Source organism: Drosophila serrata, unplaced genomic scaffold (assembly GCF_035046125.1).
Source record: "Drosophila serrata isolate PLE 108 unplaced genomic scaffold, ASM3504612v1 contig_184, whole genome shotgun sequence".
Classification (NCBI taxonomy): domain Eukaryota; kingdom Metazoa; phylum Arthropoda; class Insecta; order Diptera; family Drosophilidae; genus Drosophila; species Drosophila serrata.
In genome coordinates, this window is record NW_028257082.1 from 8,018,794 (window position 1) to 8,045,821 (window position 27,028).

At 37.8% G+C, this 27,028-nt stretch overlaps 1 protein-coding gene across 2 annotated transcripts in view; it reads right to left on the reverse strand.

Annotated features, from left to right (window-relative positions):
- Nucleotides 1–27,028, reverse strand: part of mspo (M-spondin) — a 71,774-nt gene that overhangs the window by 35,921 nt on the left and 8,825 nt on the right. The window contains exon 1 of one of the 2 annotated variants that reach the window (XM_020961728.2): nucleotides 15,493–16,567. The exons of the other annotated variant lie outside the window; for it this stretch is intronic. Within the exon in view, the coding sequence (XP_020817387.2) occupies nucleotides 15,493–16,015 (523 nt within the window). The 5' untranslated portion in view covers nucleotides 16,016–16,567. Of the gene's footprint in view, nucleotides 1–15,492; nucleotides 16,568–27,028 lie in introns of those variants that run through there. 2 annotated transcript variants of the gene reach the window in all.

A 27,028-nucleotide genomic window follows, 5' to 3' on the forward strand; every position in this document is an offset into this window, starting at 1 on the left:
GAAAATATATAGCAGATAGCTTACACACAGGGTAAGGTCATAAATTTTGCAAATGGCAGCGGCACGTGGAAATTAAGTGATGAATACTTTAGGGCGCATAAACTTGCTGCCGCAAAGTGCCAGAGCTAGAAAGAGAAGGGCAGCTACCAGCTATAGCTATATAAATATATGTATATAACATATATACATATAGGGGAGCTAAGTCGATTTAGGTCGCTATGCCTGGCCATATAAAATGTAAAATTGCTGGAGCGCAACGCATCCGCACATCGCACCCCCATACAAACTCGCTCTCTAGGAAGAGAAATATTGAAAAATATGGCAAGCGGTGAAAATTTTGCAAAATATTTTCCACAAACCCACACACACACACCCATACATACCATCCTGTGCCGTATATCACAGTGATGCTTCGCTGCGTGGCCAACGCGGCGTAAGCCTTTCGGGCACTATTAACCAAACCAAACCACTGAGAGTCCTGGGCCCTTGGTCTCCGGTTCACTTATCCCCCAACTCCCAAGCGGAAAGATGCGCTAATCCAATTATTGTCAACTCAGTGACGGGTCCAGGGTTACCCCTAGGCATTGGATGCAACCCTAATGGCGTTATAAATAAACAGGAATCGGTACCCCAACTCGAGGACTCAAAGTCTTACCTGCAAAGAGAACAAACAGAACAGAAATGAGTTAGTTATAATTTTGCACAAGGAGAAATAAAAACATAACAAGTTCCCTTGAAAATTATTATTCTCTTTACAAATTCCACCACATTTAAATTTCTCTCTGTGCTGAAAAGCTGATTATAACTTTCTGAATTCCGCACGACAAACGCTTATCAATATCTTTCAGCATAACTCTTTGCATAACCTACATCAAAGTGGCGCATGGAGCATTATCCATTAAGCGGCGGGTGGACTCATTAAAAATGCACAAGTCAGATAAGTAAGGTGCCCTAAGCTCGAATCAAAGTCAACTGAGAGTTGGCTCTTTAAATTTTTAAAACAAATAACAATATTTGCCACATGGCCCGAAGGCGGCGCACCCAAAAATGCCAAGGCAAACAAGGGGGCGAAAAAAAACGGGCTCTGCAAATTATCTGGGGAGCATCAACAAAAGTTGGCAAGAGGTTTCCCTAGCTCCCTTTTGCCAGTGTTTTCATTTTGCCTGATTGGGAAATCGATAAAGTAAATCGGTGAAGCGATAACATAATAAATTCTGCGTTTCACGCTCAACTACACCGCGCTGATATTGTTGTTACAAAGAAGGTGCTGCTGATATTTATATACCTATCACGGTTCCATGAAAGAGGGTCCCCTCTATAAATTTTTATGATCTCGAATCTCCAATTGTGGAGCAAGATGTGGGGTATATATGCGATGCAACAATCAATTCAGCTCCTTATTTTATTTGTTTGTTTGTTTTCATGTTGTGCACATAATTCAATGGAGCCCAGCTCAAACACACCCCACATACACCCCACACGCACACACATGGCATCGATAACAATAAGAGCAACCCTTTTTAGGCCATTTTTTCCAGTCAGCTCGGCATTGTTGTTTTGTGTGTCTAACCCTCGAGGAACTTCCGCACTCAAAAGTTGGCCACAAATAAAAGGAGCCGGCGAAAAAAAAGGTTGGAAAAAGCCAAATGGCATATGATGCTCGAGGATTGTGTGTGCGCTGAAAGTGGCTTACATATCAGTGATGGCATCCTGTAACCTGTGAATGTGTCACTGATTCGATGAATCAATTACCTTTTCCATTCACAAATCATATTTAAGGGCTCAAGGGGATTTTTGAGAAGAAAAAAATATATACTGCATAAAAGAATTTTTATGATTTGTAAGACCATTATCAAGCAAATTCGTTTACCTTACTTTTATACGAATCATCATCGGATCTTTGCGTTTATTAATCAATAAAATTGATTTAAAAACTTATCATTTCTTAATCTTCATTTCTTAAATCACTTTATTCCTTAGGGCCACATCTCTGATTGTATTTTCTTATAAGGATATATAGCTATTGCCCAGCGGAAACCACTTTTCAATTCCCGATTCCCTTTGGCTCAACTGTACTTCCTTTCATATTTTTGCTGATTTGACATTTATTCTGCCAGTTCGGTTAGAGGCCAACCTTTGCCCATCGGTTGCCTGGAAAAATTATGAGTGGCATTAAAATTTGATGACTATGTGCCGGCTCCCAAAGGGCAAGTCAGCCCTCTGGCATTAGTTGAGCTTACACTTTGCATTGTGGGTATGCAAGGATTTGCCAGGCATTCAATTGTCGGTAACAAATCAAGTGGGTCGACGAACCCCCATCAATGCCAACTTAATAATAAAATACAGGCAGTAAAAGAATGCAAAGCCAAGGCAAAAAGACTTGAGCTTTTCTCCAAATATTCTTTAGTTTGAATTCTTACTAAGCTTCATTTACTAAAAATAAAAATCGTAAAAACTTTATAAAGAGAAATATAAAAATGCATTAAAAATTGTGCATCCACACTGAGGGAAAATAAAGAAACATATACATTTTCAAGAACTTTTTTCTTAATACATTATAAAATCTAACAGTTTAACTTGCTTTAAAAGAGTTCCTCTCTCTGTTAAGAATTTAATACAGAAATGTTCCAGACTTAATAATAACCTATTTCATATAAAAACCTATTTTTTCAGTTGCAATTTTCTTCTCAGCTTAAATATTATTTCAGCTTTCCCTTTGGTTTTTTTTTTTTTGCCGGGAGCGAGACTGCTCACTTAATTGCTGTCCAGAAACGAACCGAAAGCGGTCCCATTCCAGGACAACTTGCGTTCCGACTTTCATAAACAGCCAGGACATATTTCAAATGTCAAGAGGGAAAGGGGGACCAGGACCAGGACCAGGACCAGGAAGGATATGCGAAAGGACAGTCCGGCAGCTTAAGTGAAAGTGTTCATTTTCCGCTCGCTTTTCTGCAGCGGACAAGTGCCACATAAATTTTTATTTAAAGAACAACAACAATAAGCAAAGTTTATTACACATTCAGTGGGGTTAACCTCCGGTTAAGTCGGTCCGTATATACATATATATACATATATTGCCTCGACGCGACGTTAATTGAAAGTTAGTGCGGCGTTTTTATTAACACTTTCGGCCCGTCTGGGTCGGCCACGTTAATTAAGTTAAATGTTCTCAAAAATTATGCAGCTCGAGGACTTAGTTAAAGGTATTAAGGCCAAAGTTACAGTCTCTCCGCTCGTCCGGCAACGGCAACGGCAACGGCAACTAAACCAAACTCGGTGGAACTTTCCCGCCCAACTTTCTGACCTTAACAATAATTTACACTTACGCAAAAGTTTTGGGAAACTCACCCTCCTTTGGCAGGGGTTTCCTTCCAATAAGTCGTTGCGGTCGGTTAACGCGACAATAAAAAACACTTTAAAAAATGTGCCCATTGTTGTTGTGCAAGAGGGAAACTTTTAATAAAAAGCTGTAACATTTTGGGGTTGCTTTTGGGGGGGTCGGGGTCGGGGGTCGCAGGTCACAGGGAGAAACGGGACCAGCGTCAAGTGAAAGTGCCCGAAACTTGGGCGTGGAAATTGCAATTTCTTCTAGATTTTCGGTCGTTCCTCGTTGGGTGTTTTCTTTCTTTATTTTCCATTTTACAGGCGTGGCGCATTGAGGCATAAATAACAGCAACATTATTCACACCGAAATGGCAACAACAAGAGGGAATAGAGACTAGAGAAAGTGCCCCCCGTTGTATGCCGGGGATTTACCCGATTTTGTTGTCTTCGGCCACTAAGTAAACTCTGCCGAGAGAAAGCCAAGCCAAGAGCAAGTTTGTCTGCCTGGAAATAGCATCTCCAACCTAGCTAGCATCCAGGCAACCAAACAACCAACAGCAGCCAAAGTTTATATTTGGTTTATTTACGCTTAGCCAAGTTTTCTTTTTTATATTTTTTTAATACCCTTTCCAAGGGTGTTACAATTCCAGTCAGAAGCTTGCAAAGCAGTGAAGGAGTAATTTCCGACCCCATACATTATATATATTCTCGATCAGCATCGAAAGCTGAATCGATCTAGCTATATTTTAAAGAAAAATAATTTTTTCAAAATTTTTCGAATTTTTGAAAAATTATAAGGGGTTACATCATTAAAATTTTCAAAAATGGCCAAAAATTTAAAATTTTTTTATTCTAAAATTAAGTATGCAGTTTTATAACCCTAATAAAAACTAACATAGGAAATTAGAGCTATTTTGGCCTAGTTATGAGATTGGTAAGCTTTTATTTTCATATAATAAATAACGATTCAAAAAATGTAATTTTTTAAGCTTAGTTACGATGAAATTCTATTGCAAACTGCAAGGGTATACAGACTTCTGCTTCCCGAAGTTAGTTTCCTTTCTTGTTGTTTTCTTACTTTTATTTTTGTTACTTATTCTACACTTTTTTTGAGGGGCGGCTGAAATACGAAAGACGAGGTCGAGGGGTGTCGAGTACATTTTTTAACGCTTTAGCAAATTTTCTCCGCTTCCAAAGTTGCTTTCCGTGTATCTTTTCTTTGTTTTATTGGACCAAACTTTTGTCTCACTCTTTTTAAATATGCAAAAGTGAGTTGTTGATCCCCTTGCTGGCCTAAAAAAATAAACGCAATAAAAACAAAATTTAATAGACACAAGTCAGGTGTACACATGCTGCCGTTTCCAAGAAATCGCTTTTGAAGTGTTTTCGTTTCTGCCTAATTTTGAAACAAGAAAATATATTCATGCTAACACTGAGAAATTGAATAGAAAAATAAACAAACAGGTTTTAGCTAAAGAATAAATTCTTTTTAGAATATAATCTACTTTATAAATATACATTTACTGTATTACTATACAAAAAATGTATCAATTTAATTTACTTGTAATTTTTGTCATTAAATGGTATTTGTTTTCTTAAATTGCCTTCCTTATTTAACCACAATTCCTCTATTAAAATACAATTTCTTCTCCCCCCTAATGTAAACAACCCCAAATCAGCCTCCTCAAACCCTGGGTTAAAAAAATCACCACCCTCACTCAAACCCTAATTAGGTTAAGGTGGAACTGCAGAGGTAGCACGTAATCTTTCTCAGAGGCTTATTTTTATTGCAAGAAGCCTTCGGTTAATATTAAATTTTTCAAACAAAAAATAAAGCAGGGAAAATTGTATTTCATATAATTTGGTTTTGAGGCTTTGAAGTTGTTTGGGTTCAGTTCGCAGAGTTGTTTGTTGTTGTTCCTCTGTGTGTGCCGCCGCATTTATAAACACTTGAAGCATTTTGTCGCGACAGATTGCCTGCAGTGCCACACCACCCTCCCCCGAGGGGGCGGAGGAAAAGCCGGGAAAAACCACCTCCTTTTTGCTTTGCTGAACTCTGTTGATGATTTTCCATGGACTGATACCCTTTGGGCGCTCATTTTCTAGCGATTTTCCTCCTTTTGCCGGCTCATTTCGAATGCATTGCGTGGCGGTTAATTTCGCTACGGGCTATCGGTCATTGGTTATCGGTAATCGGTCATCTTGCTCGCCGTCAAGAGGAAACCTCATTGGGTTTATCTCATTATTCGCCTGATTGGGCATAAAAATTGGATCGTCCATAAAAAATAAAGAAAAGTTATATAATAAACCACAGCTTTGATCTTTTCCTCGCTAACCCTCCACATATACTATATACAGTTTTTTGCAGCTCGCTCTCCGTCCTCTTGGCAAACTTTATTTAGCTGCCATTAAGTTGTGGCAAAACAAAAATATGGCCACTCCCCTGGGTGCAATCCTTATAAATTGCTTCCACTATCCTGGAATCCCATCCCCATCTCCTCTGCCGACCGTTAAGTTTCCTTTTTGATGGCTTCGCTTTGTGCTCGTCTCGCACCCATAAAATTGCTTAATTAAATGAGTTTTATGTCCTATTGACAGTCGCTCAAACGGAAAGCGAGAAAATTTATGCGGACTTGTCACGTAGCCGACAATTTGTCTCAATCATAATTTTGCCCCAATCTTAACGTTTTGTTTCCTTTTCTCTTGTTATTTTTTTAGTTTTTCGGATCCTGTTCGGTTTCGTTCTGTCGGTGTCCTTAATTAAGGCCTCGGGTTTGTTGTCGATTTCCCAAGGCGTGGAGATGCTATCAAAAGGATACAAACAATGCACACGTGTTGTCCTGTCAAACGAAATAGATAAATGTCACACATGTCCTTAAGTGGGAAAGCCTTTCGGATGTGGAGAAATATAATAAGATGGAAAATAACGAAATGGAAATGCTCTATTTTGTAGCCATCTTTATATAAATAAAATTAGGGAAGTCTTGGAAAATAGTTTATTACCATTTACCACGTTGTATAAGTACAACATTTCAATTAAATAAATATTTCCAATCCCAAAACATTTATCTGTTAATTATTCTAAACATTTGTTATACATTGCTGGCTTTGTTATTTAAATCTAGAATGTAGAAGAATTTAAATTCAATTTTACTATCTAACCTGCCACATTTCTCATCGTCATGCCTCTCACATTCCTGGGTTAGTGATTTCAAAGTTCAACTCCTGAATTGAAATACCTACTTGCCAGCGTTATAAATCACAGACTGTGCCTGTAATTTGTTTCGCATTCTTCAAGGAGATGCCAGGCAGACTTTTCTATAAGTGTGGGGGAACCCCCTGAAAAAGAAAACCCCAGACAAACAACAACAAGAGTGAAATACACTCACGAGCCCACCGCAAAACAAAAATCCCGCCCACCTATGAAAAGACGCGCCCACAATTCCGAGCACATTACGCAGCCATACATAAATACAGACAAATAAAGTTTTGTGCGACGCGTTTCCGATTTCGTTGCGTTCCCTTTTTTTATTTTGCCTGTGGAAATGGGAAATGGGGAAAATGCTGAAAGGGGGGAGGCATTTTCCGGTGGGTGTGGGTGAGGGAGCACGCATGTTGTCTGCCGCTTGTCTGGAAAGAGACAACTCTGTTGGAAAAACGTCGGCGGAGGAGGGTTCACCCACCTGGCAAAGATTTATGTCGACCGAAAAGGTGTGTGTGCGCGTCTTTAAGAGAGAAAATTTACGAGCCAGACGGAAAAACCCTTTTCCCACATTTTCCCGCCACCCTTTCCCCCCCTCCTAGGTTCCGGCATAATTAGGCTGCCATTAGCAGTTAGCTTCGCCCACAGACATAACTCTCGGCTGACTGTGCCGAAAAAGTAACCACAAGACACTTTTTCAAACTCGGGCCGAGTCTCTTCTATGTTTGCACAGAGACCATAAATTTGTGTTGAAGGGTTTTTGTGTGATCATATCGGTTACACATTTCCATGCAAATGCATTATTAATGAGCGGATTTCTTTCGGGTCTCTCGCTTTGATTTATGTGCCACAGTTAATTAGGATCTCGATTTGCTGCCCCAATTCCCGTTGCCTACTTTCCAGCGCCACTAGATTTTCCCTCTTAAATTTATTTATTATTGATTTTGTTCACACTCCTAGAACGCAGATGCGATGGAAAATAAAAGAAATAAAATGGCATAAAACAAATATAAATCAAATTGCAGTCATTTATGGCGACAAATGCGAAGTATGCAATAACAACAACAAATACGAATGAAAATAAATAAACAGCATAAATATTGTGTTTGGCAGGGCAAACTACATATATGTAAATGAGTAAATGGTCAGCGAATGCATTTCACCGGAATCACGCAATTTTCAATCGCAGTTTTTATTACCTTCCGTTGTGACAGCAAATATATGTAATGAAAAAATATGGAAAAGTTGATTATGCGAAATCGAAGCTTTTATTATGCTAACAAAATATAAAATCTTATACGAACTAAAACATGAAACATGGATGCTTTATAAGCTGCTTACTTGAATAAAGAATTTTGTACTTTATACATATTTCTTCAATGTTAATTATTAATTTTTATTCATTAAAAGTATCAAATTTATAACTGACTTGTGAGAGTATAATAAATATATTAAGATAATATCATAGCACCCAAATCCTTAGTACAAATCAAAGACTTTGATTTAATTATTACTTCAGTACTTTACAAATTTTAACATTTTCTAAAGATGATCTCAAGTGTTTCATTATTTATAAGTATCCAATATTCGTTAGGGTATAACTTTAAATAAAAACGCTTTATTATTTCACAATTAATTTCGAATACAAAAAAAGTCAATAGCCTTTAGTAGTATTATATTTTTTTCTCTTTTACGATTTAAGTGTTTAAGCCCTTAACATGATTTTTCTCTATTGAATTTTAGTGATTATAAAACAAAAGCAATAAAACTTACATGTTTGCGCAAATTAATTCAATAAATAAATATTGAAAATTGTATTCAACGAAATGGTAAAAAAAAATTCCGCTCAATTAGGATTATGCTAATTAGAATTATTTGCTCCTGTTTTTTTTTCACTGCGGCTAATTCGAATTCAATTAATCTTATTCGGATTTCCTTACAACGCTTTTGACGCAATTAAATTTACAATGCGCACAATAAATACATAAAATAAATTGTGCAATTGATTGGTAATTAGCTCAGGTAAATTATGCCCTTAATGCTGAGTCAGAAAAAATATTGATGGCATTTTTTGTTTAATATTTTTATAGCCCACAAAGCATACGGTGTTCAATTAATTTATTAAAAAAATAAAATAAAAATAAACGCATTGTGAAGGGTGGAGGGAAGCAAAAATGATAATGCAATTTTAATGCCTGGTGAATAAACAATTAAAATTGGTTTAAGTGCAATTTGTTGCGACAGCATTTAATATTATGAAAATGCTGTGAAAGTTGAAATTGGTGAAAAAGCGATGGGAACTGGAAATTCGAGATGCGAGGAGGGATCTGGGCGAACCTGACATTATATCAAATTTCATTCATTAATTTCCATTTTCCCAATGCCACGCCTGTCTGACTCTGCGGGTTCAGGCTTTTACCCCTCACCCGTCACGATTTTCCTTCCTTCCCCACATCTGCCCCTTGGCAACACCACCACGCCGGAAAACTTTCGCTTTTTCTGTGTAATACAAAACCTGGCCTCGATTTTCTTGTCTTTGCCCGTGTTCTGTTGCGTTGTCTAATCATGTATGAATGAATAATGATATGAATTTGACATAGCACAAAGTGTACAAAAGAAAAGAAGGCGCAGGATCTGAAGGCAGGAGCAGAACGAACATAAAGGACATGCAGACGAAAATTTATTCATGCAAGTAAAGTAAATGCGGGAAAAATGGAAAACGGCTGAGTTGGGAGAGCTTGGCGATTCAGAATTTTGTTTGCCGTGATTTGAGCCATGTAAAAATGCCATTGCTTCTCATTTTCCATCTCAGGGGGGAAACTCTCAACCAGAATTTTTGGCCGGAGAGTATAAAAATAAAGATGCTGTAGATGCTTTTAATTACAACACTTTAAGCTTTAGCCGGGCCCTAAGTAGCTAAAAGTGGCCGGAAAAGTGACTTTACCTTACTTCCCCCTCAGGAAAAAAACCCCTGGGTAGGTAGGTAAAAATAAGAAAAAAGTATTTACATTTATTATTAATGTACTTATGCTGCAGCTAAGACACAGCGCAGACACAAGGAAATTGCGTTGTCAGCAGCAGTTCCAAGATATACGGCTCTGCCAGGACTTGCCATGTTTTGTGTTATGAATCCTTAATGTCTGTTAGGCTGTCTATAAGGAAGAAAAACCCCCCAAACGAAAAGGAAATTCAATGAGTGAACATTCGAAACACTTTAAGCGAGGTTTTTGGTTTGCAAAATGTTTAACTAATGGAGTTTATGGTATCAGTTACTCAGAGAGAATTTCTGATTTGGTTAAACCCAAACAAGAAACAACGAGTTTCATGTTTCCAATTAATGGTTCTAATGAAATAGAAGCTTTTGCAGCATGTTTGGTAGAAAACTATTAATTTAGTTAATGGATTTTGGGTTACAGTTACTTAAGTTGTAATGGAAATTACAGGTTTTGCATTTATGGTATAAAATTAATTACAAATATTTCTGGATTTCTATAAGATCCGCTTTCATTTCCTCCAATCTTTGATACTTTAAGAACCTTATCAAATGATTAGTTCTTATCAAAGAAAACTCTATCTATTACATGGTTTTTCCATTAGCTTAAGAGACATAAAGTTCCCCCCACCTATTGTAGTCCCCCAGGGACATAATCCTCCGCTTGTAGTTGCCATTTTTATTATACAATATTTTGCTGTCTGAACATGCGCCTTATGCTTTCCGCTCCCCTCTGGAGTGTCTTGTAAAAAATTACAAACATTTAAAGTTTTGTTATGAGTTCCGCACACACACACAAGTTGAGTATAAAATAAGGAAAATCAAATTGCGAGCTAAAAGGTGCAGACACAAGGGGCGTTTGTTTCAATGTTGGTTTCTGTGTCTGCGGGGATGCATAAAATATGCGCCAGACACGGGGGAACTTGGATCCATGTAAAGCGTATGAAGCATACATTAATGCGCTGCTTCTTTATAATTTATTTACCCAAACCAAAAACAAAAAAAGCGAGTCAAAAATTAGTTTTATTTTTATTTTTTTCTCATTGGGCAGAGCGAAACAATAAAATGCGAGGCGTGAAATTGCCGAAGGCCAAAGTATTTAACACCAACTACAAAGCCACGCACGTCTTCCCGCCGGAGTTAAAAGCAAATGGACAGCAGCAGCAGCCAGGATAATTGCCCCAATGGACGTGGCAATTAACGAGCCGTGCGCCACAAGGATAAGCCAGGACAATGGACATTGGGCCGCAAACTTATGCAACACAAATTGCAAAACCGTTCGCTTGGGGGGTGTGACAAAGTGCCTGTCGGTGGGAAGTCCTGGGGTCGGTCATAAAGTTGGATTGACACACGGATCAATATAATGGGAGGAGGGAAGCATATACTTCCCAGCTACCTGCTACTATAATACACACCCCCCTGAATTCAATCAACTTTCTTGTTTATTTGTATGGCAATTAATTTTGGCAATCTAACCAGTAAAAGCCATCAACCTAAACAAGTGAACTCTGAACAATAAGCCCTAAATGCAATCACTGAGAGAAATATGTGTTTAAATATAATGAATGCCTTTAAATATGGAATTAAATAAAGTATTATTATAAAGCAGTATACAAGTAGATAAAATATTGTATCCTTTTTACTTTTTCAGCTTCTAGAGCTCATCCGCACAGACACTCTAATTTCCCTTGTTACATGGTTAAATATTCTTTACAATAACTTATTAACTATGCCTTACAAATATCTATAAATTCCAATTTCTCAGACCTCTTTTTAACCCTTAAGAAAATCTCTTAAAATTAATCAGTACAAGTGATTCAAGTGTATCCAAGGCCTCCCTCTTGGGCTGCCATTTGAAATGCAACATGCCAGAGTGCAACATTTCATTTTGGCTTGCAAAACGCTCGAGAATTGACTCAACAAAAACCTCGACAAGCAATAAAAATGGCAAAAACATAGACGTACCGAAACGAAACCAGAGCAGGCACAAAAAAATACAATACCGGCCGGCGAAAATGCTTCTTTTTTGACTAGTATGTTGCGTTTCAGTTCAACTCAGTACGATTCGGTTCGGTTCTGGCCAAACAAAAACTGTGACAGGGCTCAAAGAACGGCATGGCACTGGAAACAAAACAAGAACAGAAGAGAAAAAAAATGGCCAGAACTAAAACAAATATTCAGCAGGAGGCAAACTTTATTTCGGTTTCAATTTGCGATAAAAACAGCGACAACAGTCGCCAGGGCAGCGGCAAATGAAATTTAACAACTCGACGAGAAGCGAACTCGAATGGGGAAATGCAATGAGATGGGGAATTGGGGAGCTGAGAATGGAAAATGGAGCCGGGCATTGGGAACTGGGAACTGGGAGCCCTGAGGAGGGAAGAGGCAAAGGATAAGGCAGGACATCGGGGGCGACTTGGCACAAAAGACGAGAAATGCATTTCCCCCGCTGCAATTGCTGTCGCTGCTTGTTTTTGAACATTCATAATAAATTTTGCGCTGTGAACCTCCTTCGACAGCAAAAACAAAAGGAGCGGTGGGATATATATATCCTTTTTTGCTGGTAGTTTCTCCACTGCTCATAGTTTTCCACGCTTTTTTTTTTTTTGTTTTACTGACGCCGCCTCCAACCAGTTGAAATGTAACGGATGTTAGAGCTGCGCACTGAAAATTATATATAAACAGGATATGACAGGCAGGAAGCCGTTGCCCTCTGGCCCCGCCACACCCCCTAACTCCAGCCGAACTGCCCCTAGATTTTCTACGATTTTCCCCGACCTCACCCCAGCAAAGTCGAAGTGCATTGCTAAGCTTTTTCTTGCTTTGCCTTTCTTTTTTTTTTGTGTTCCTCCTTTTGCCCTTCTTACTGCTTGAATTTTAATGCCAAATGGCATTCCGGATTGAGCCAGGACTTGATCTCGGACCAAAGCAATCCGAGACTAGCCTTGGATCTGCCGCTGGCCAGGACTAAACGGCTATCAGGGGAAACCAGTTGAGAGGCGGCAAGTGACAAGAGTAGCAGGAATACGGCAAAGGATATTGAGTCCGGCGGCGTTGTTTCATATTTAACGTATAAAATATATAACAAAAGTGCCTTTTATATTTAAATAGCTTGTAGGTTTCGCAGGGAAACGATTAAGATAAAGCTTTTCTATGCAGACAAATAAAGATGACAACTAAGTAAATTTGCATAATATTTCTTTGGAGCCATTTTAGTTTTATTATATTTTTATGTCTCTTTAAGTTCTACAAATAGAGATACTTTTAAAATAAGAACAATCTCTTCTTAAAAATGAGAGAATAAGCCCACAAACAAAATAACTCTATACAGTTTTATCTCTTGTAAACTTCCTTGCCTTAAAGTTTAAACATTTACTACCAACATTTCCCTCCTTTTGTAACCTTGCAGGGGTATAATAATTTTAGTCAGAAGATTGTAACGTTATGAAGGAGTCATTTCCGACAAAATAAATCATATATATTCTTGATCAGCATCGATAGCAGAGTCGATCTAGGCATATTTTAAAGAAAAAAAATCAATTCAATTCAATTTTTTTGATTTTTTTTCAAAAAAAAGGATAAGAGGTTACATCGTTAAAATTTACAAAAATTTGTGGTTTTAAAATGAATATGCATAGTTGTTAAGGTATTAAAAACAAACATAGGACACCTTTCGAATCAAAATTAATGAATTTTTGGCTTAGTTATGAGATTTTTAATTTTTAATTTGTAGAAAAAAATTGTCATAAAAAATATTTACAAATATCTGCCCAAAGGAATGCCATTATAATTTGAGTATTTTTACGTTTTTAAAATTTAAAACTGAGTATGCAGAGTTCTTCACCTATAAAAAACAAACATAGAAAAACTTTCCGAACTAAAATTAATTAATTAATTTGTCATAAAAAGTGTTATATAAAATGTTATAAACGATCGATTCAAATAATGCGAATATTTTATGCTTAGTTTAAATCGATTTCCGATTTGATTTTATAATTCAATTGCTGCCAGGGTATATAGCCTTCGTTTTTCCAAAGTTTCTTTCCTTTCTCGTTTTATTATTATTTTCCGCAAAATAAACCTTTCTCAACTGCATTTTAAGTGGATGAGCAACAAAAAGCTTCATCTAGGTACGATAAAGTGCGAGTCCTACTCCTTTTGCTATATATTTTATACAAGTATAAACACAAGTGCTTGGCTCACATAAATCACGCATACGCACTGTGGCCCACAGACACTGACGCAAGAGGGAGAAACTATAAATAAGCCAGACGACACTATAAACAACAAAGAAAAAGTGGCAAGGAAGTCTGGTCTGGCTGGATGGAGTTTATAACCGAGAGATGGATAAGCCATAATGCCGCCTTAATTAGTCATACGAGAGATGCTTTATTCCCCAGATAAACTTGAAAATCAAAACATCAAAAGTCGTGTGGTGGGAGATGGGGTTTGAGATTCTTTGGGGGAATAAATTCCTATGCCTTAGTTTTATATACCTATGTTTATACACATGTATAAGTGTATTGAACAACTTTATCCAATTTCTCGCTTTGCGCTGAGACCAGCACATCGCGCATAAGCACGTACAAATCGCATTTCTTAGGCTCCTTCCTGCCGCTTTCCTGCTTTTCCCGCTTATCCTTTTTTTTTTTTTTTTCCCTCTGTATGTGGGCCGGGTCTTTGGTTGTTTAGCTGTCAGATTTACTTGTCTCACTGTCTCACTGGGTCGCTGCCTGAATATCCTGGGTGCCGTATGCTATATGCTATATACTGGATGCTGGATGCTGGATGCTGGATGCTGAATGTGTGTGCGCTATAAATCGACAGCTAAATCTGCAAAAACATTGATAAGACAAGCGACATGCCAATGCGGCCAAAGGCATTTTCTATCCCCCAGACGCCGCCTCAGATTTAACCCGAAATACCAAAACGAACCGTAAATGTTTAGCCAACTTGCTGCGAAATTGCTTTTCGATTTATTTTCTATGCGTATGTATATTTGTAGTATATGTATATAGTATATATAAATGTCGGACAAATTGTCGGGCCAGAAAAGAGAGCGTCCGTAAAGGCATTGTGACAAATTAGTATTTAGGCAGTGGTTGTTGGATATTCTTGGTTGCTGCGCTGGCACAAATTATGAGATCCTTATCCTCATCACTCTGATTGAGTAATAACCCCGAGTGAGGGACACAATGTTTGCCAAGAGCGATGGCAACAGAGATATGCATTCGGCCAAATTGTGATTTTGGCCTGGAAACTGGGCCAAATTGGTTTGGCTTTGCTGGCTTAAAAATATATAGAATACGGAACATTTTTGGCCAATTTGTGGCTGGGGAACGGGAGTTCATTTAAGTGAAAATGATGAAAAAATATTGCAAACATTTCCATAAATTATTCAAATCTTTCTATTTTGTTTTGTGCTTGTCCGACACGACGTGCACGGCTTAATTACAAATTAATTTAAGCAATTTATTATGTATTTCGAATTTTGTAACGAATTCTTGTTGTGTTGTATTGTTGTTGAGCTCTAATTAAATATTGTAAGCTGACCTAAATATAGAGCTTGATTGGTTCAAAAAGAATTTTATTTTTGTTTAGTTATAAAATACTTATTTTAGATTCAATATATTTTTTGTGGTGTTGAATAAAAGTAAGCTTCACTTGTTTAAGTGTTAAAAATTTGAGTATTTCTGTCAGATAATTCCTATTAAACATTTTATAAACCATTGCTTGTAAATTCTTCTGGAATATAATTATTAAGTACTCACAAATTTCTAACTTTAGTTAGGATAGAATTGTTCGTATGTTCTAATTAATTTAAAGATAATTGTTTTAACTATTTAAAAACCAATCTAAAATATCGTAAGGCCATGAAATATCTAGCTCCTCCAATGTGAAGTTATTCCCAAAACCTGTCCTGCTTTTATTTCCCAACTAAATTAAATGACAAAGATATAAAAAATGGACTCACCTAGTGTCTTGGTCCATTGGGCGGTGGGTCGCCAGTCGGGATAGTGCTTGGGGAAGAGTTCGCGGGTCCAGTAGGTGTGCAAGACGACCTTGTAGACGGCCAGGCGGTCCAGGGTGCAGCCCGTTTGGGGGGCAGGCTGGGTGGCTGGGGGCGTGGCCAGCGCGGGCGTGGGATTGACATACGAATTGACATTCGGACTCTGATTGGGATCGGACGTGTAGTAGTAATTACGATTCAGATTGGAATTGGAATTGCCATTCGCATTTGCATTTGTAGCGGCAAACTTGATGTCGTTCTGCTCCTGGTCCTGCTCCCGTTCACGTTCACGTTCACGTTCCCGTTCCCGGCCCTGTTCCTGTTCCTGTTGATTCTCCACACTGTAGGCATATATGGCCGGATTGGAGATGAAGGAGGCGCCATAAGAACTAACGGCATCCGTTCCGCTTGCAAGGAGACCCACTCCCAGGAGGAGGAGCAGAGCTAGCAGGAGGAGTGGAGACTCCGATTTCGGTGTCGGTCTCATTTCGCCAAATGTGCTAATTCCCTCCCTGTGTCCCACTCTCCGTGCTCCGTCTCCGTTTCCGTCACGCTCTATCCTTTTGCCGGCGTTTGGGGGCTATTTTTGTTTTGATATAATTTATATTTCTCGCTTTTCGGTCGCTCTTGTCGCTTACACTTCACATTCGCCTTCGGGGGCCGGACGAGTCGACGCTTAAAAATAAATGCACACACACGCACGCACTTACGCACGGCACTCACATATTTATTTTCGGTTTCTTCAACTTTGTACGCTCCTCGTTGGCGTTTTCTTCACTTTTTGGACTTTTGGCGCGCGGCAAGCTTCTTCTCCCTCGGCCAATAAATTCGATATGTGTGTGCGCGAGGCGGAACGACCAGATGGGCTTGCATCCAAAGTATCCACAAGTACCGTTAGCAATCCGCCCGAGTGGAGAGTTCGTTGCTGACTGTTGCGGCAGGCAAATGAAAACAGAGCATGGCACAACCAACGGTGCTTTGCAGCCATATGCAGAAAGAGAGAGAGAGAGAGAGAGAGAGGGCAAGAGAAAATTAACCACTTGCGGGGACAGAACAGAGAGAAAGGAAATAAGAGAGCGCCATGTTGGGGAAATTCTTGATTCTGAAGAAGAATAACGGAACAGCCTGTTGAGCCTGCCACTTACAATGGTTGCCTTTGGCCTTAGTTGTTGTTATTTTTGGAGAGCTGTTTATAGCTTCGGCTAAATATTAATGTTATACGTTAAACATCTGCTGTTAAAGTTAATGGTGACTTGGAAAAGGAAAGTTATTGCTTCTAGTTCTTTATAATAAGTACTAGAAATAAAGCCCTTGCAATTAACAAGCTCTAAAACTAAATAAAAACAAAATAATACAATATTATAATACATTCTACAAATAAATCTCTTGCAAATAAGATGTTTAAATAATAATGTTTAAATAATAATTCGTAATTTAATTGGTTAATAAATAAAACTGATTTAATACATAATACATACAATGATACATTTCGCTTATTTAGATTTTAGTATCTCAAGTTCCTAAAGTTTTTTATAAAAACATAAGAATATTAATAAATTTTAAACTCGAATATATTCAAGTTCTAATTTTTAAACTTTGTTATCATATATTTTATTCGAGAAAGTCGCACATATTTGTTGCCATGACAACGCTTTGAATATTTCATCCTCACCTATAATATATATCTCAACCCACCTATATTATATAAATAAAAGCCAGAGAATTTGACTCCCACAAACACTTGACTTTTCCCCAGACGAGTGTTAGTCACATTGTTGGCTTAACCCCCGACTGCGATTAACCCCATGTGATTACCGCTCGTTGCCGATGATTGCCGCTGGCTTAGTCGCATTTATTGCACATTTCCTTTCTGCCGCTTCTGAATGTCAGCGTTAATGAGGCGGGCTTATGTGTGTACGACCTCTGCACTATACTCTATACATATGTATGTACATATATCCATCTGATTCTACGGCAAGTGTGGTTGTGACGGCTCAGCAGCAGCTATTACTATTGTGCTTGGAACAATGGGAACAATTTCCGATTAAAACCAATTGAAGCACTTTAATTGCTACAATTCAATTAAACAACACGCTAATGGTAAGCGAACTATCGATTTATTGAGTGAAGAAGCGGGGGTTGTCCAGACCACCGGTCAGTGGTCTATCGTTCATACTTCTTCTTTCAGAACTTCCATCGAACCCATCCACGATAATTGTCATTGCCATTGACATGTGCCCCCCGGTGGCAATTACCCCCGGAAGTCATCAACCCATACCGGAGAACTCACATCTTCAGGTGGGAGCTTCCTCGAAACTTGGACACACACAATTATGTTGCACTTAAATGAGTTGTACGTGTCCTGGCCAAATGTCCGTGTTCTGTGTCCTTTATAGATCGCGTCCTGCGATACGCTTGGGTACTCCATAACACTCGCAGAAAGGAAAACATATTGGTTTAGGTAAAAATTTCACTTTTTACTTAAAACATTTAAAGTAATCATAAAGAAGCTTACATAGAAATAATAATAATTAGAAGCTAGTTTTGAGCTAATTAAGTCTTATTTAAATAATAAAGTGCTTTGAAATTATGCTGATAAGACAAGGTTTTATTAAAAAGCCTGTAGAATTGTTGATCTAATACCTTTTTTGGTATAGTAAAGTTTTTTAAACTCTAAATAAGAACATTTTCCCCCGGTGTATGTAAATTGTGCGTGCGTGAAATTTATTGCAGTTAATAATAATTGTCCATTCTACTTGAACGACCACAACGATAATGTGCTTCCCCAACCATTTCGCCTTGTCTCTAACCGCTTGTGGTCAATTATAAGCGGACACTCCGCCATTTGTCTTAGACGTGGTCAATGCCAGGTTGGCTAGAGCTGCCCTTTGGGTCTTTTTATGGGTCTTTAAATGCCGGCCATTAGTTAAGTGCGTCATATACAAATACACAGCACCAGAGCCTGAAATTTATTCAAATGAGGTGCTAATGTCCGTTTTGTGTAATGGAATTCACCGAGGGTAAATAGGTAGAATTTTCATTTTCTGATAATGGTTAGATAAATGTAAAATTGTTACATGTAATAGAAAATTATAGAATTTATATTTTTATACTCTTCTTTTCGCCAGAAGCTTGCAAAGCAGGGAGGGAGTCATTTATAATGAAATTTTTAAACTTTGATTTGTCTTAAAATTTTTCATATAAAAATAACGATATATAACGATTCAAAGAATGTGAATATGTTGTACTTTTCTCGAAGGAAAAAACATTTCTTAAAACATTTATAAACTGCATTTAAACCTCCCTAAAACTGATTATCTTGATTATAATAAATAAAAATATACTCTCAAATTTTAGTTTCAATCTATTCCCTCGTTTCTGTTGCTGTTTTTTTTTCAAAAATACTGGGAAATTCTCTCAATTTTCCTCTGCACAGCTCATGAGTTTTCTCTTGCTCATTTTCCCATTGCTCTCTCTCCCTCTCTCTCTCTCTAGATTTTCCCTCTGCTAGTTTGCTAGTTTCGCTCTTATTTTTCCCACCTGAGCAGACAACACGTTTGTGTTTGATTGTCGGCAAAATACGAATATAATCCATTCAGTAAAAGGAAAAATCCCAAATACATGAACCAGAAGAGACAGTGGGAAATGTGGGATGTGTATGTAGGGTTGGGTGGGCGGAATGGCTGTGGCACCCAAATAGCGATGGACTGCCTTACGAGCCACCAGCAAACGTCAAAAATTCCTAATAAAGTTGGCATTTGGCAAACAGACACGCAGACGTGCAGACAAACAGGATCCGTATACCCTGTACACGTCGCACACCTGTACCACCGTGCATACCCGCCTCCCCCCTCCGAATTGCCCTAATATTTGCCCAGCTTTACCTGTTCGTTGTTGCCTTTATTGAAAGCCGTACACAAAGCAACCAAAATGCAACCACCTCTTCTGCCAACCACCCGGCGAATGTCGATGCATTTCCTTTCAGAATGGGTGGTGTATTTGCATAAAAACTATGCATTTGCTTTCTATTTTTTCACTATTTGTTGTCAACTTTTTGTTATAAATAAATCTACTAAAAAAAAAGCAACCAAATACGCTTGCCACGTGTGTGTTGTTGATATATACAGTCATTCGTTCCATTCTGTAGAATGTCATCAAAAAGTCAAAATACTTGAAATATCTGTCACTGTCACTCAAATCGCACATTTGCATGCTGCAAAGTTTAGCAAGCTTTTTTAGAATGGATTCCTAAATTTATAGATATCTTAACTATAAAATACTATTTTATTTCTTGGAAGAGGATGGTAGAGGTATACATTTAAAGCTTAGAAGAATTTTAAACTAAAGTTTCACTATTAATTATATGAGTTTCATTTGTTGGTTTGCTTATTATAAACAGCTTGTTTCCATTTTTATAAAACTTATATTAATTTATTTTTATACCGCCATTATAATTCTCTAAAAATACATAATAATACCAATACTATCAGGTTTAGAAACACAAAAATAAATCAGTAAATGATGGCCTACATATATATTTTATAACTTGACTGTCATGTAGATAATTTATCAAGTGTATGGTCAACGATCTGGGTGGTATATATTTATGTATATTCACTGAATAAAAAGAGGGAGGACTTAAAAACCCGCAGAGGAAGTGAGTGAGTTCATTAAAAAGGCTTTGGCACCCGCTCTAATTCCACAAATCATTCTCGCTTAAGTCTCCCTAATCCAGTGCAACGCCAAAAATTTGTCAGTTTCCGCAGGCTTAACGCATAATTTATGTTCTTTTGCGTTGGTCAGCTAAATATATACATATGTATATACCCATTTACATAAACAAATAGAGATATGATATAAATAAATAAAACTTGAACACACATTTTCCTTTTGGTTTGCTTCGCTGGACAAACATTTTTGGGCTTATATAGAAGATTTTTTTGCCAGGAAATTCAATCATTTGATTTCTGTATGCTGATGACGTAACACTTACTGCCCATTGATCTATTTTAATGCAAATTAAATGGAATAATATTTATTTTTCGGTCAGTCTGTCCGTGGCTAGATTTCATTAGCTGCCTGTGCCGAAAAACCCATTGAAAATCAATTAAAAATACACATTTGTGTAAAAGAGCAGCATAGTTGTGTTATATATATGTAGATATTTATTTTATTTCTGAACAATAGTCTGACCACGAATAATATAATTTCAATTAGGTTTTTGGATCCAACTGTGTGGACACTGGAAACGCATTTCAAATTTGGCGGTAATTATGCGGCGGCTGCAATTTCGAGCGATTTAACTGACCAGTTGGCTTTTGTCATCGCTTTGATTCAATTAATTTTGCACGGGACAATAATGAGGCGACCAAAAACGAACTAGAAATCGCAGCCCCGGGCCATTGATTGTAAAAGGAGGGGGGATTGGGGGTTTGGTTACCCTATAATTGATTTTAAATGAAGTGGAAATGGGTTTGTTGCGCGACAAAAGGACTTGTATTTATCGGATTACTTGCGGCAAGGGATATGAGGTGTCACAACTTATTTAAATTCGGTTCATTTGAGGTTTGAAGAGCACTATCGAATCTAATTTTGATCGTTATTTTAAGTATAATTGATTATTTAAAGTATTTTTATAAGGACCAGTACTTGTAGAAATTTTCTGTTTTTTTAAAGGTAGCCTTAAGAGCTATATTATTAATGTTTTCTTTGGTTTAAACAAAAGGATGCTAAACATATGGATTTTTGATATCTAAAACGTACTTTACGGTCTTGAAATACATAATTATGACCTTCTATTTATATTTTCTAATAGTCTTAGTGCGAGTTTTGGGTTAATAACTCCCCTGAAAAGCTATGCAAAAGAGGCTGACTCAAAAAAGTGATTGCATTTTCCTACCCCTTTAATGACCTTCTCTATCCACAAATCCACCCACAAACACCCACTTGAAGGGGCTTTCCGGCTGCACTTAATTAAAACGCAGGGTCACGTAGTCACTGTCTAATCCAATCTGGGGGGCCAGAAGTCCTGGCTACGTATACTGACTGTCACTTTGGCAATTCCTTGGCTCATGCCCGATGGCATTTGACTACTTTGTGGGAGGGGAATAATAAAGCAGAAAAAAAATGAAGGAAACCCTAAAAAGGACTGTAGGAAGAACGAAAAGCTAATTTGGGTTTTCCTTTTTGCATTTCTGCCTGCCTGCCACTCGGTTCCAGTCGTTGGCGTTTTTGCCGTGGACTGTGTCAAAGTGCATGCCAAATGGAGAATTGCATTTCCAAACATTTGCGCAACATTAATTGCATAAATTTTCGGGGGGGTGGGGAAGAGGCTGGCGAAAAGCGTTGGGGGGGGGGGGCGTTTCAATTTAAAGAGCGAGGAAAAAGTCATTAAAATGTAGTCACAGCCACGCACCCTTGACTGCTCGCTCGGTCGCTCTCGTTCGAAATTTTCACCGCTTGACTTTTCCTCTCCGTCCGTCCATCCGTCTGTCTGTCTGTCATAATTTTATGCCTAACTGTGTCAGCTCCCGGACTTTCCTTTCTTTCCGCTCTCCTGCACTCGCCAAGTGCTCATGCATAACGCATTTTTGCGCAGCTAAAAAGTGTGCTATGAAAATGTAACTCAAACCTGTTGCCACGCCCACTTCCACCACCACCACCAACATCATCATCATCACTTTTAAATCAGTCGTCATTTCATTTCATTAAAATGCACACCATATCCTGCAGGGGCAACAGAAACGACCGGCGACTGGTGTTTTTTTTGCCAGGATATTAAATTTACCGTTGTGAAAGCACTTTTCCAGGCTCCTAATTACAGTCAAAGGGTGTAAATGCTTCTGGCTTTTGCTGTAATGGTTTATTTTGTACCCAAGCTCCTAAACAAATATTAAATAGTTCTGAGAAAAATATGCAATTGCTCATTGTTGATTCTCAGCCAGTCCTCTTATCGCTTTTCGCGGTTGACTGCAACAATCAATTGTTAAAAGGAAAACCAATATTTTCCCTCTTATTACTTATATTTCGTGTGACAGTTTTGCAAACAATTTCCCCCCAAACAAACACACTTTTCTCCCCGATTTTTGGGCCACAAGTCATTCGATGGGAATGTGAACGCACTCACACGATAATTTTCAATAAATAGTTCCAAATCATTTCGCGGGCTCTGGCTTGCTTCGATGGCAGGAGCTTTGCTGCGGCACCGCCTGCCACTGATGCCTGGCACGTGACTTCCTGCGAAAGTCGAGGACAATAAAAAGGATATTCCGGAGGAGCGCTTTGCAGCTCCTTTGGGCACGCATTTCATCGCACTTGCCAATGACAGGGGGCGGCGATTGGTTGGCAAAACAACGAAACATTTATTATTAGAGCAACGACTTTTTTGCCATCGCTTTTCCTTTTTTTTTTCTTTTGCTCTTTCCCACACACACAGATAGTCAGACACATCCTCTCGCACAATTGTCGGCCTAAATGAATGGGCCAACATATTGGTAGGCTTAGCCTTGGGCTCCTTGAGCAATGGCCAAAGTGCTGGGACAACAACAATCAAGTTGGCATAAGAAAACAACAGCAACTACCACAACTACGGCAGCAATTAGCCTGTCAGGCAATTAAAATGCAAAAATTGCCGTTGACACAGGCCGAGCAGGAAGCCGGGAGGGAAGCCAAGAAGGAGGATGGAGAATATAAGGCAAGGAAAACGGTGGGAGTTGCAGGTCGAAAGACAAGTGAAATCCAAGGCCTTTCACACTGGTTGAATTTCTATTAACATAGCCCATTTAAATTTGTTTTAAATTTCGGTAAAATTTTTAACAAAATGTTTGTATTATTTTGTAATTAAATACTTTAAATTCAATCTTGTTTATTTATACAGATTTTATTAGCTGTTCGAAAACTATAAGACTTTGAATAATCACTGCCTCCTGAAAACCTGAATTAATCTCTTTCTTTAGGCATCCAAAACAAGGCATATTTAAAACTTTTAATCGATATTTATTGATACAATTTTAGAGGTCAAATTAGAATATAAAAACTAATTATTATTAGGTTAATAAATCTACACATTAAGTGTAAAAATAAACAAAAATATAAAACCCAATTTCAGTAACTAAAAATACTTGTGCCACTGTTTATTTGCCGACATGTGCCAGGTGAAAGCAAGGAAGAGAGAGACAGAGACTAAGACTGAGAAAGAGACAGAGACAGAGACCGAAAAAGGAAGGGGAAGCCGCCTGACTGTGCGCTCAATTTACTTGTCGCCCCACATAATTCCAAGAAAATTTCGAATAATCCACGGCTAACTGGAAAAACGGAGAGAGGGAACCCCAACCCGTAGCTAAATATAAAGTGCATACACACAGAAATATCCGCGAAAATTGCACGGAAAAACAGGAACAACGACAACGGCAACGGCAACAAAGTGTGCTTGGAAAATTGCTAATTACGCGATTGCCGTGATTTTGGCATTGCATATTTCAAGATGCTTTTCCTGCAGTTGTCGCTGTTTGTAATTCAAACGGTTTTTTTTTTGTGTGCGGAAAAGCGGAAAAGCTGAGGGACGGGCAGGTCGAATGGCTGCTCGCTGGGGAGCCAAATGGAAAATATTTCAAATATTTAATAAACGCTGCAACTACAAATTAAGCGCAAATATTTGAACGCGTAATAAAAGAATATTATTAAATTTTTAGCAAAATCTTAGTATAGGGGAACCTCTGTGTTGGAGGGTAACTTATTTAATATTAAATAGATTTCCATTAATACTTAAAGCTTACTTAATTTTGAATAGTTTTCAACTATCTAATGTATGTAAGATAAGTAATAATTTATAAGGCTTTTAAATTATATGTATACAGTATTTCTTTCCAAGAAATTATTCCCTTAAAACCTTTTCTTAGCTTCAATATTTCTCATTTCGAAAACAGTTTCCAATAATTAGCTTTTCTTCCGCTAAATCGAGGTCACACCGTGTCCCCCACTCACCCTCAAGAACAAAATAAACAAAAAAATAGAATAGAAAACAGAAAATAAATAAAATAAGAGCGACAACTCATTTAGTTGTACAGAAAGAATCATGCCTCAGTTGACGTGAATCACTCACTCAAACACTCGAGACAACAAGCGCGGAAAACTATTTTTGCGCCAGCGGAGGAAGATGCTCCACCAAGACCAAGGCCTATTAGCTGTGACCCAACTGCTCTTGGGGATAGTGGGTGTTGTTGTTGGGATGGGATGGGGATGGGAAGTGGCCGTGGAAAAACCTTCTCCCCCTCCGACCAGCTGACTCTCAAGTTGTCACTTAAGGAGGTCTAAGTGCGGTTCTGTGTGGTGAAGATGGCACGGCAAAGCCAAAGGCAAAATGCGCGGAAAAAGCAAAGAGCGCAGAAAATGAAAATGAAAATGAAAACTTTCTGAATTGCTCATTAGACACGCTAGTTTTTTTCCTTTTCTTGTTGTTGCAGACTTTTTTTTATGGTCGGTGAAAAAATCAGGGGAGAAATGGCTCTCTGAATGCCCCCTCAAGAAATCTGGCAGCTTGCTCTTAACATTTTACAGCTGCGAGGGGGAAAAAAACAGGTAAAAGTAAAGGTGATTTCGAATGCAAAATGGGAGAAGCTGTCTAGTTATGGAATTGTTTCTGTCACGTTGCGTATCCGACATGTATGTCGGATCTAATGAGTACAGAACCGGATGCAGGGTGTCCACAAAAAGAACCAAAAATTTCAAGGGGGAGCCACATCAAGTAATTATAAAAAAAGAAACTAATAGATAGGGGAATAAATTATAAAAATCAGGGATTAACTTGTTATTTAATAAAAGAAATTATGTAGAACGGAAATAACATTGAATTTCAATAGGTTTGAAGAGAGTATGATTGCCCAAGTATTTTATAATATATTTCATCATAAGTTCTTATTTAAAATGATTTAGTAAGGGTGTCAAGTTAACTAAATATATTTTATATAATAAAAAAGTATATATCTGATATTTACTAAAGTATAGATTAGATTAAATAAATAAATAATGCAAACACATCAAAGAACTTTAAGAAGATTAAGTAACAAATTTGTTAGCATCTTCAATACTTTATTGGCCCAATTTCTACAGAAAGGCTCTTTAGGTTTCAGAATTTATGTTTCCTATTTATGTATTTATCATATTTCATTTTTAATCGAATTTTCTCCAACTTTCCCCCCTTAACAAGTTAGCAAGTTAATCAATTTTAGTTTGACACGAATGCTTGCCACCTAATAAATCAAACAATTGAAATGGAAGGCCAGAAAAAACAAATTGTTTTTCCATTGCATCGACAATATTGGCAACCTTGCTGTCTTCATTTTGGTAAAAAAAAAAAAACAATAAAGTAAAATAAAGTATATATATAGATAAATGTTTGCAGCATTGCATGTCAAGGTTCTTGTGTTGCCACACCCACCCACCACCCATCGTATAGTATATATTTACAACGTATTCCGTATGTCACTTTTTGTTGCACTCGAGATTTTTATTTATATTTTGTTGTTTTTTTTTTTATATTTCACTGTTCCCGCAATTGTGTCAGGCGGCGGCACTTCAATGTCGAGAGGGTTGGGTGGGGGAGAAAAGTGCAGGGGATCGGCTTGTTGAGTTTTCCTATCTGGGCATCGCTTTGATGTTGCAAGTATAACAAAATCCAACAACTGGGTTAATGGCACAAGCATTCTGTTCATCATTTCCCTTCTGCTGGCTGCCGTTTTTTGTTATTTTTATTATTTTCGTTGTTTTGTCGAACAAATCCCCGTGCCATGTCCCAGCAGGCAAACGACACCCACGTGGAAAAATCCGGGAGAGCAAGTTTTCCCTGGCATGTGCGTTGTGCTCAGCTCAGGTCGGACCCCTCCAAAAAAAAAAAAAAACATTTATCATGTTCAAATTTTCCATGTCTTCGTCCCGTCTTTTTTTTTCTTCCTATTTTGCTATGTTGCTGCTCCTAAACATGACAACAAATATTAAATTTCATGTTTTGTCAGGCGCAACCGGGAAAGTGACAGAGTAAGTCCAACGAAGAAGGGAAAGTGGAGAAAGCTGGGCAAATTTCTTCAACTCTCAGTAGGAGTTTTTTATAGAAAATAGGAAGTAGGAAGTGGGAAGTGCCAGCATCTTGTCAAGTTCTAGGCGCAATAATTTAAGTAGCCAGGAAATAGAGAAAAATCTAGCTCATTTTATTCACAAGATGAAGAGGAAATACTCTAAATATTTACACTAAAATGTATTTAGTTTATTAAACATTCTTTGGGTAGCCTATAAATAATCAAAAAGACTTTCAAATAACATTTTTTGGGTGCGGGAAATTCCGTAATTTAATGCATTAATTATTATTAATTAACGTTTTGATGGATTTGAATTTTGGGCTTTTAAGTGCCAAAGAAATATTCATATTTCTGTAAATCTTGTACTCTTAGCAATATATTTTCTAAATAATATCGTTCAATTTGTTATAGTCTTTAATTTACAGTGTATT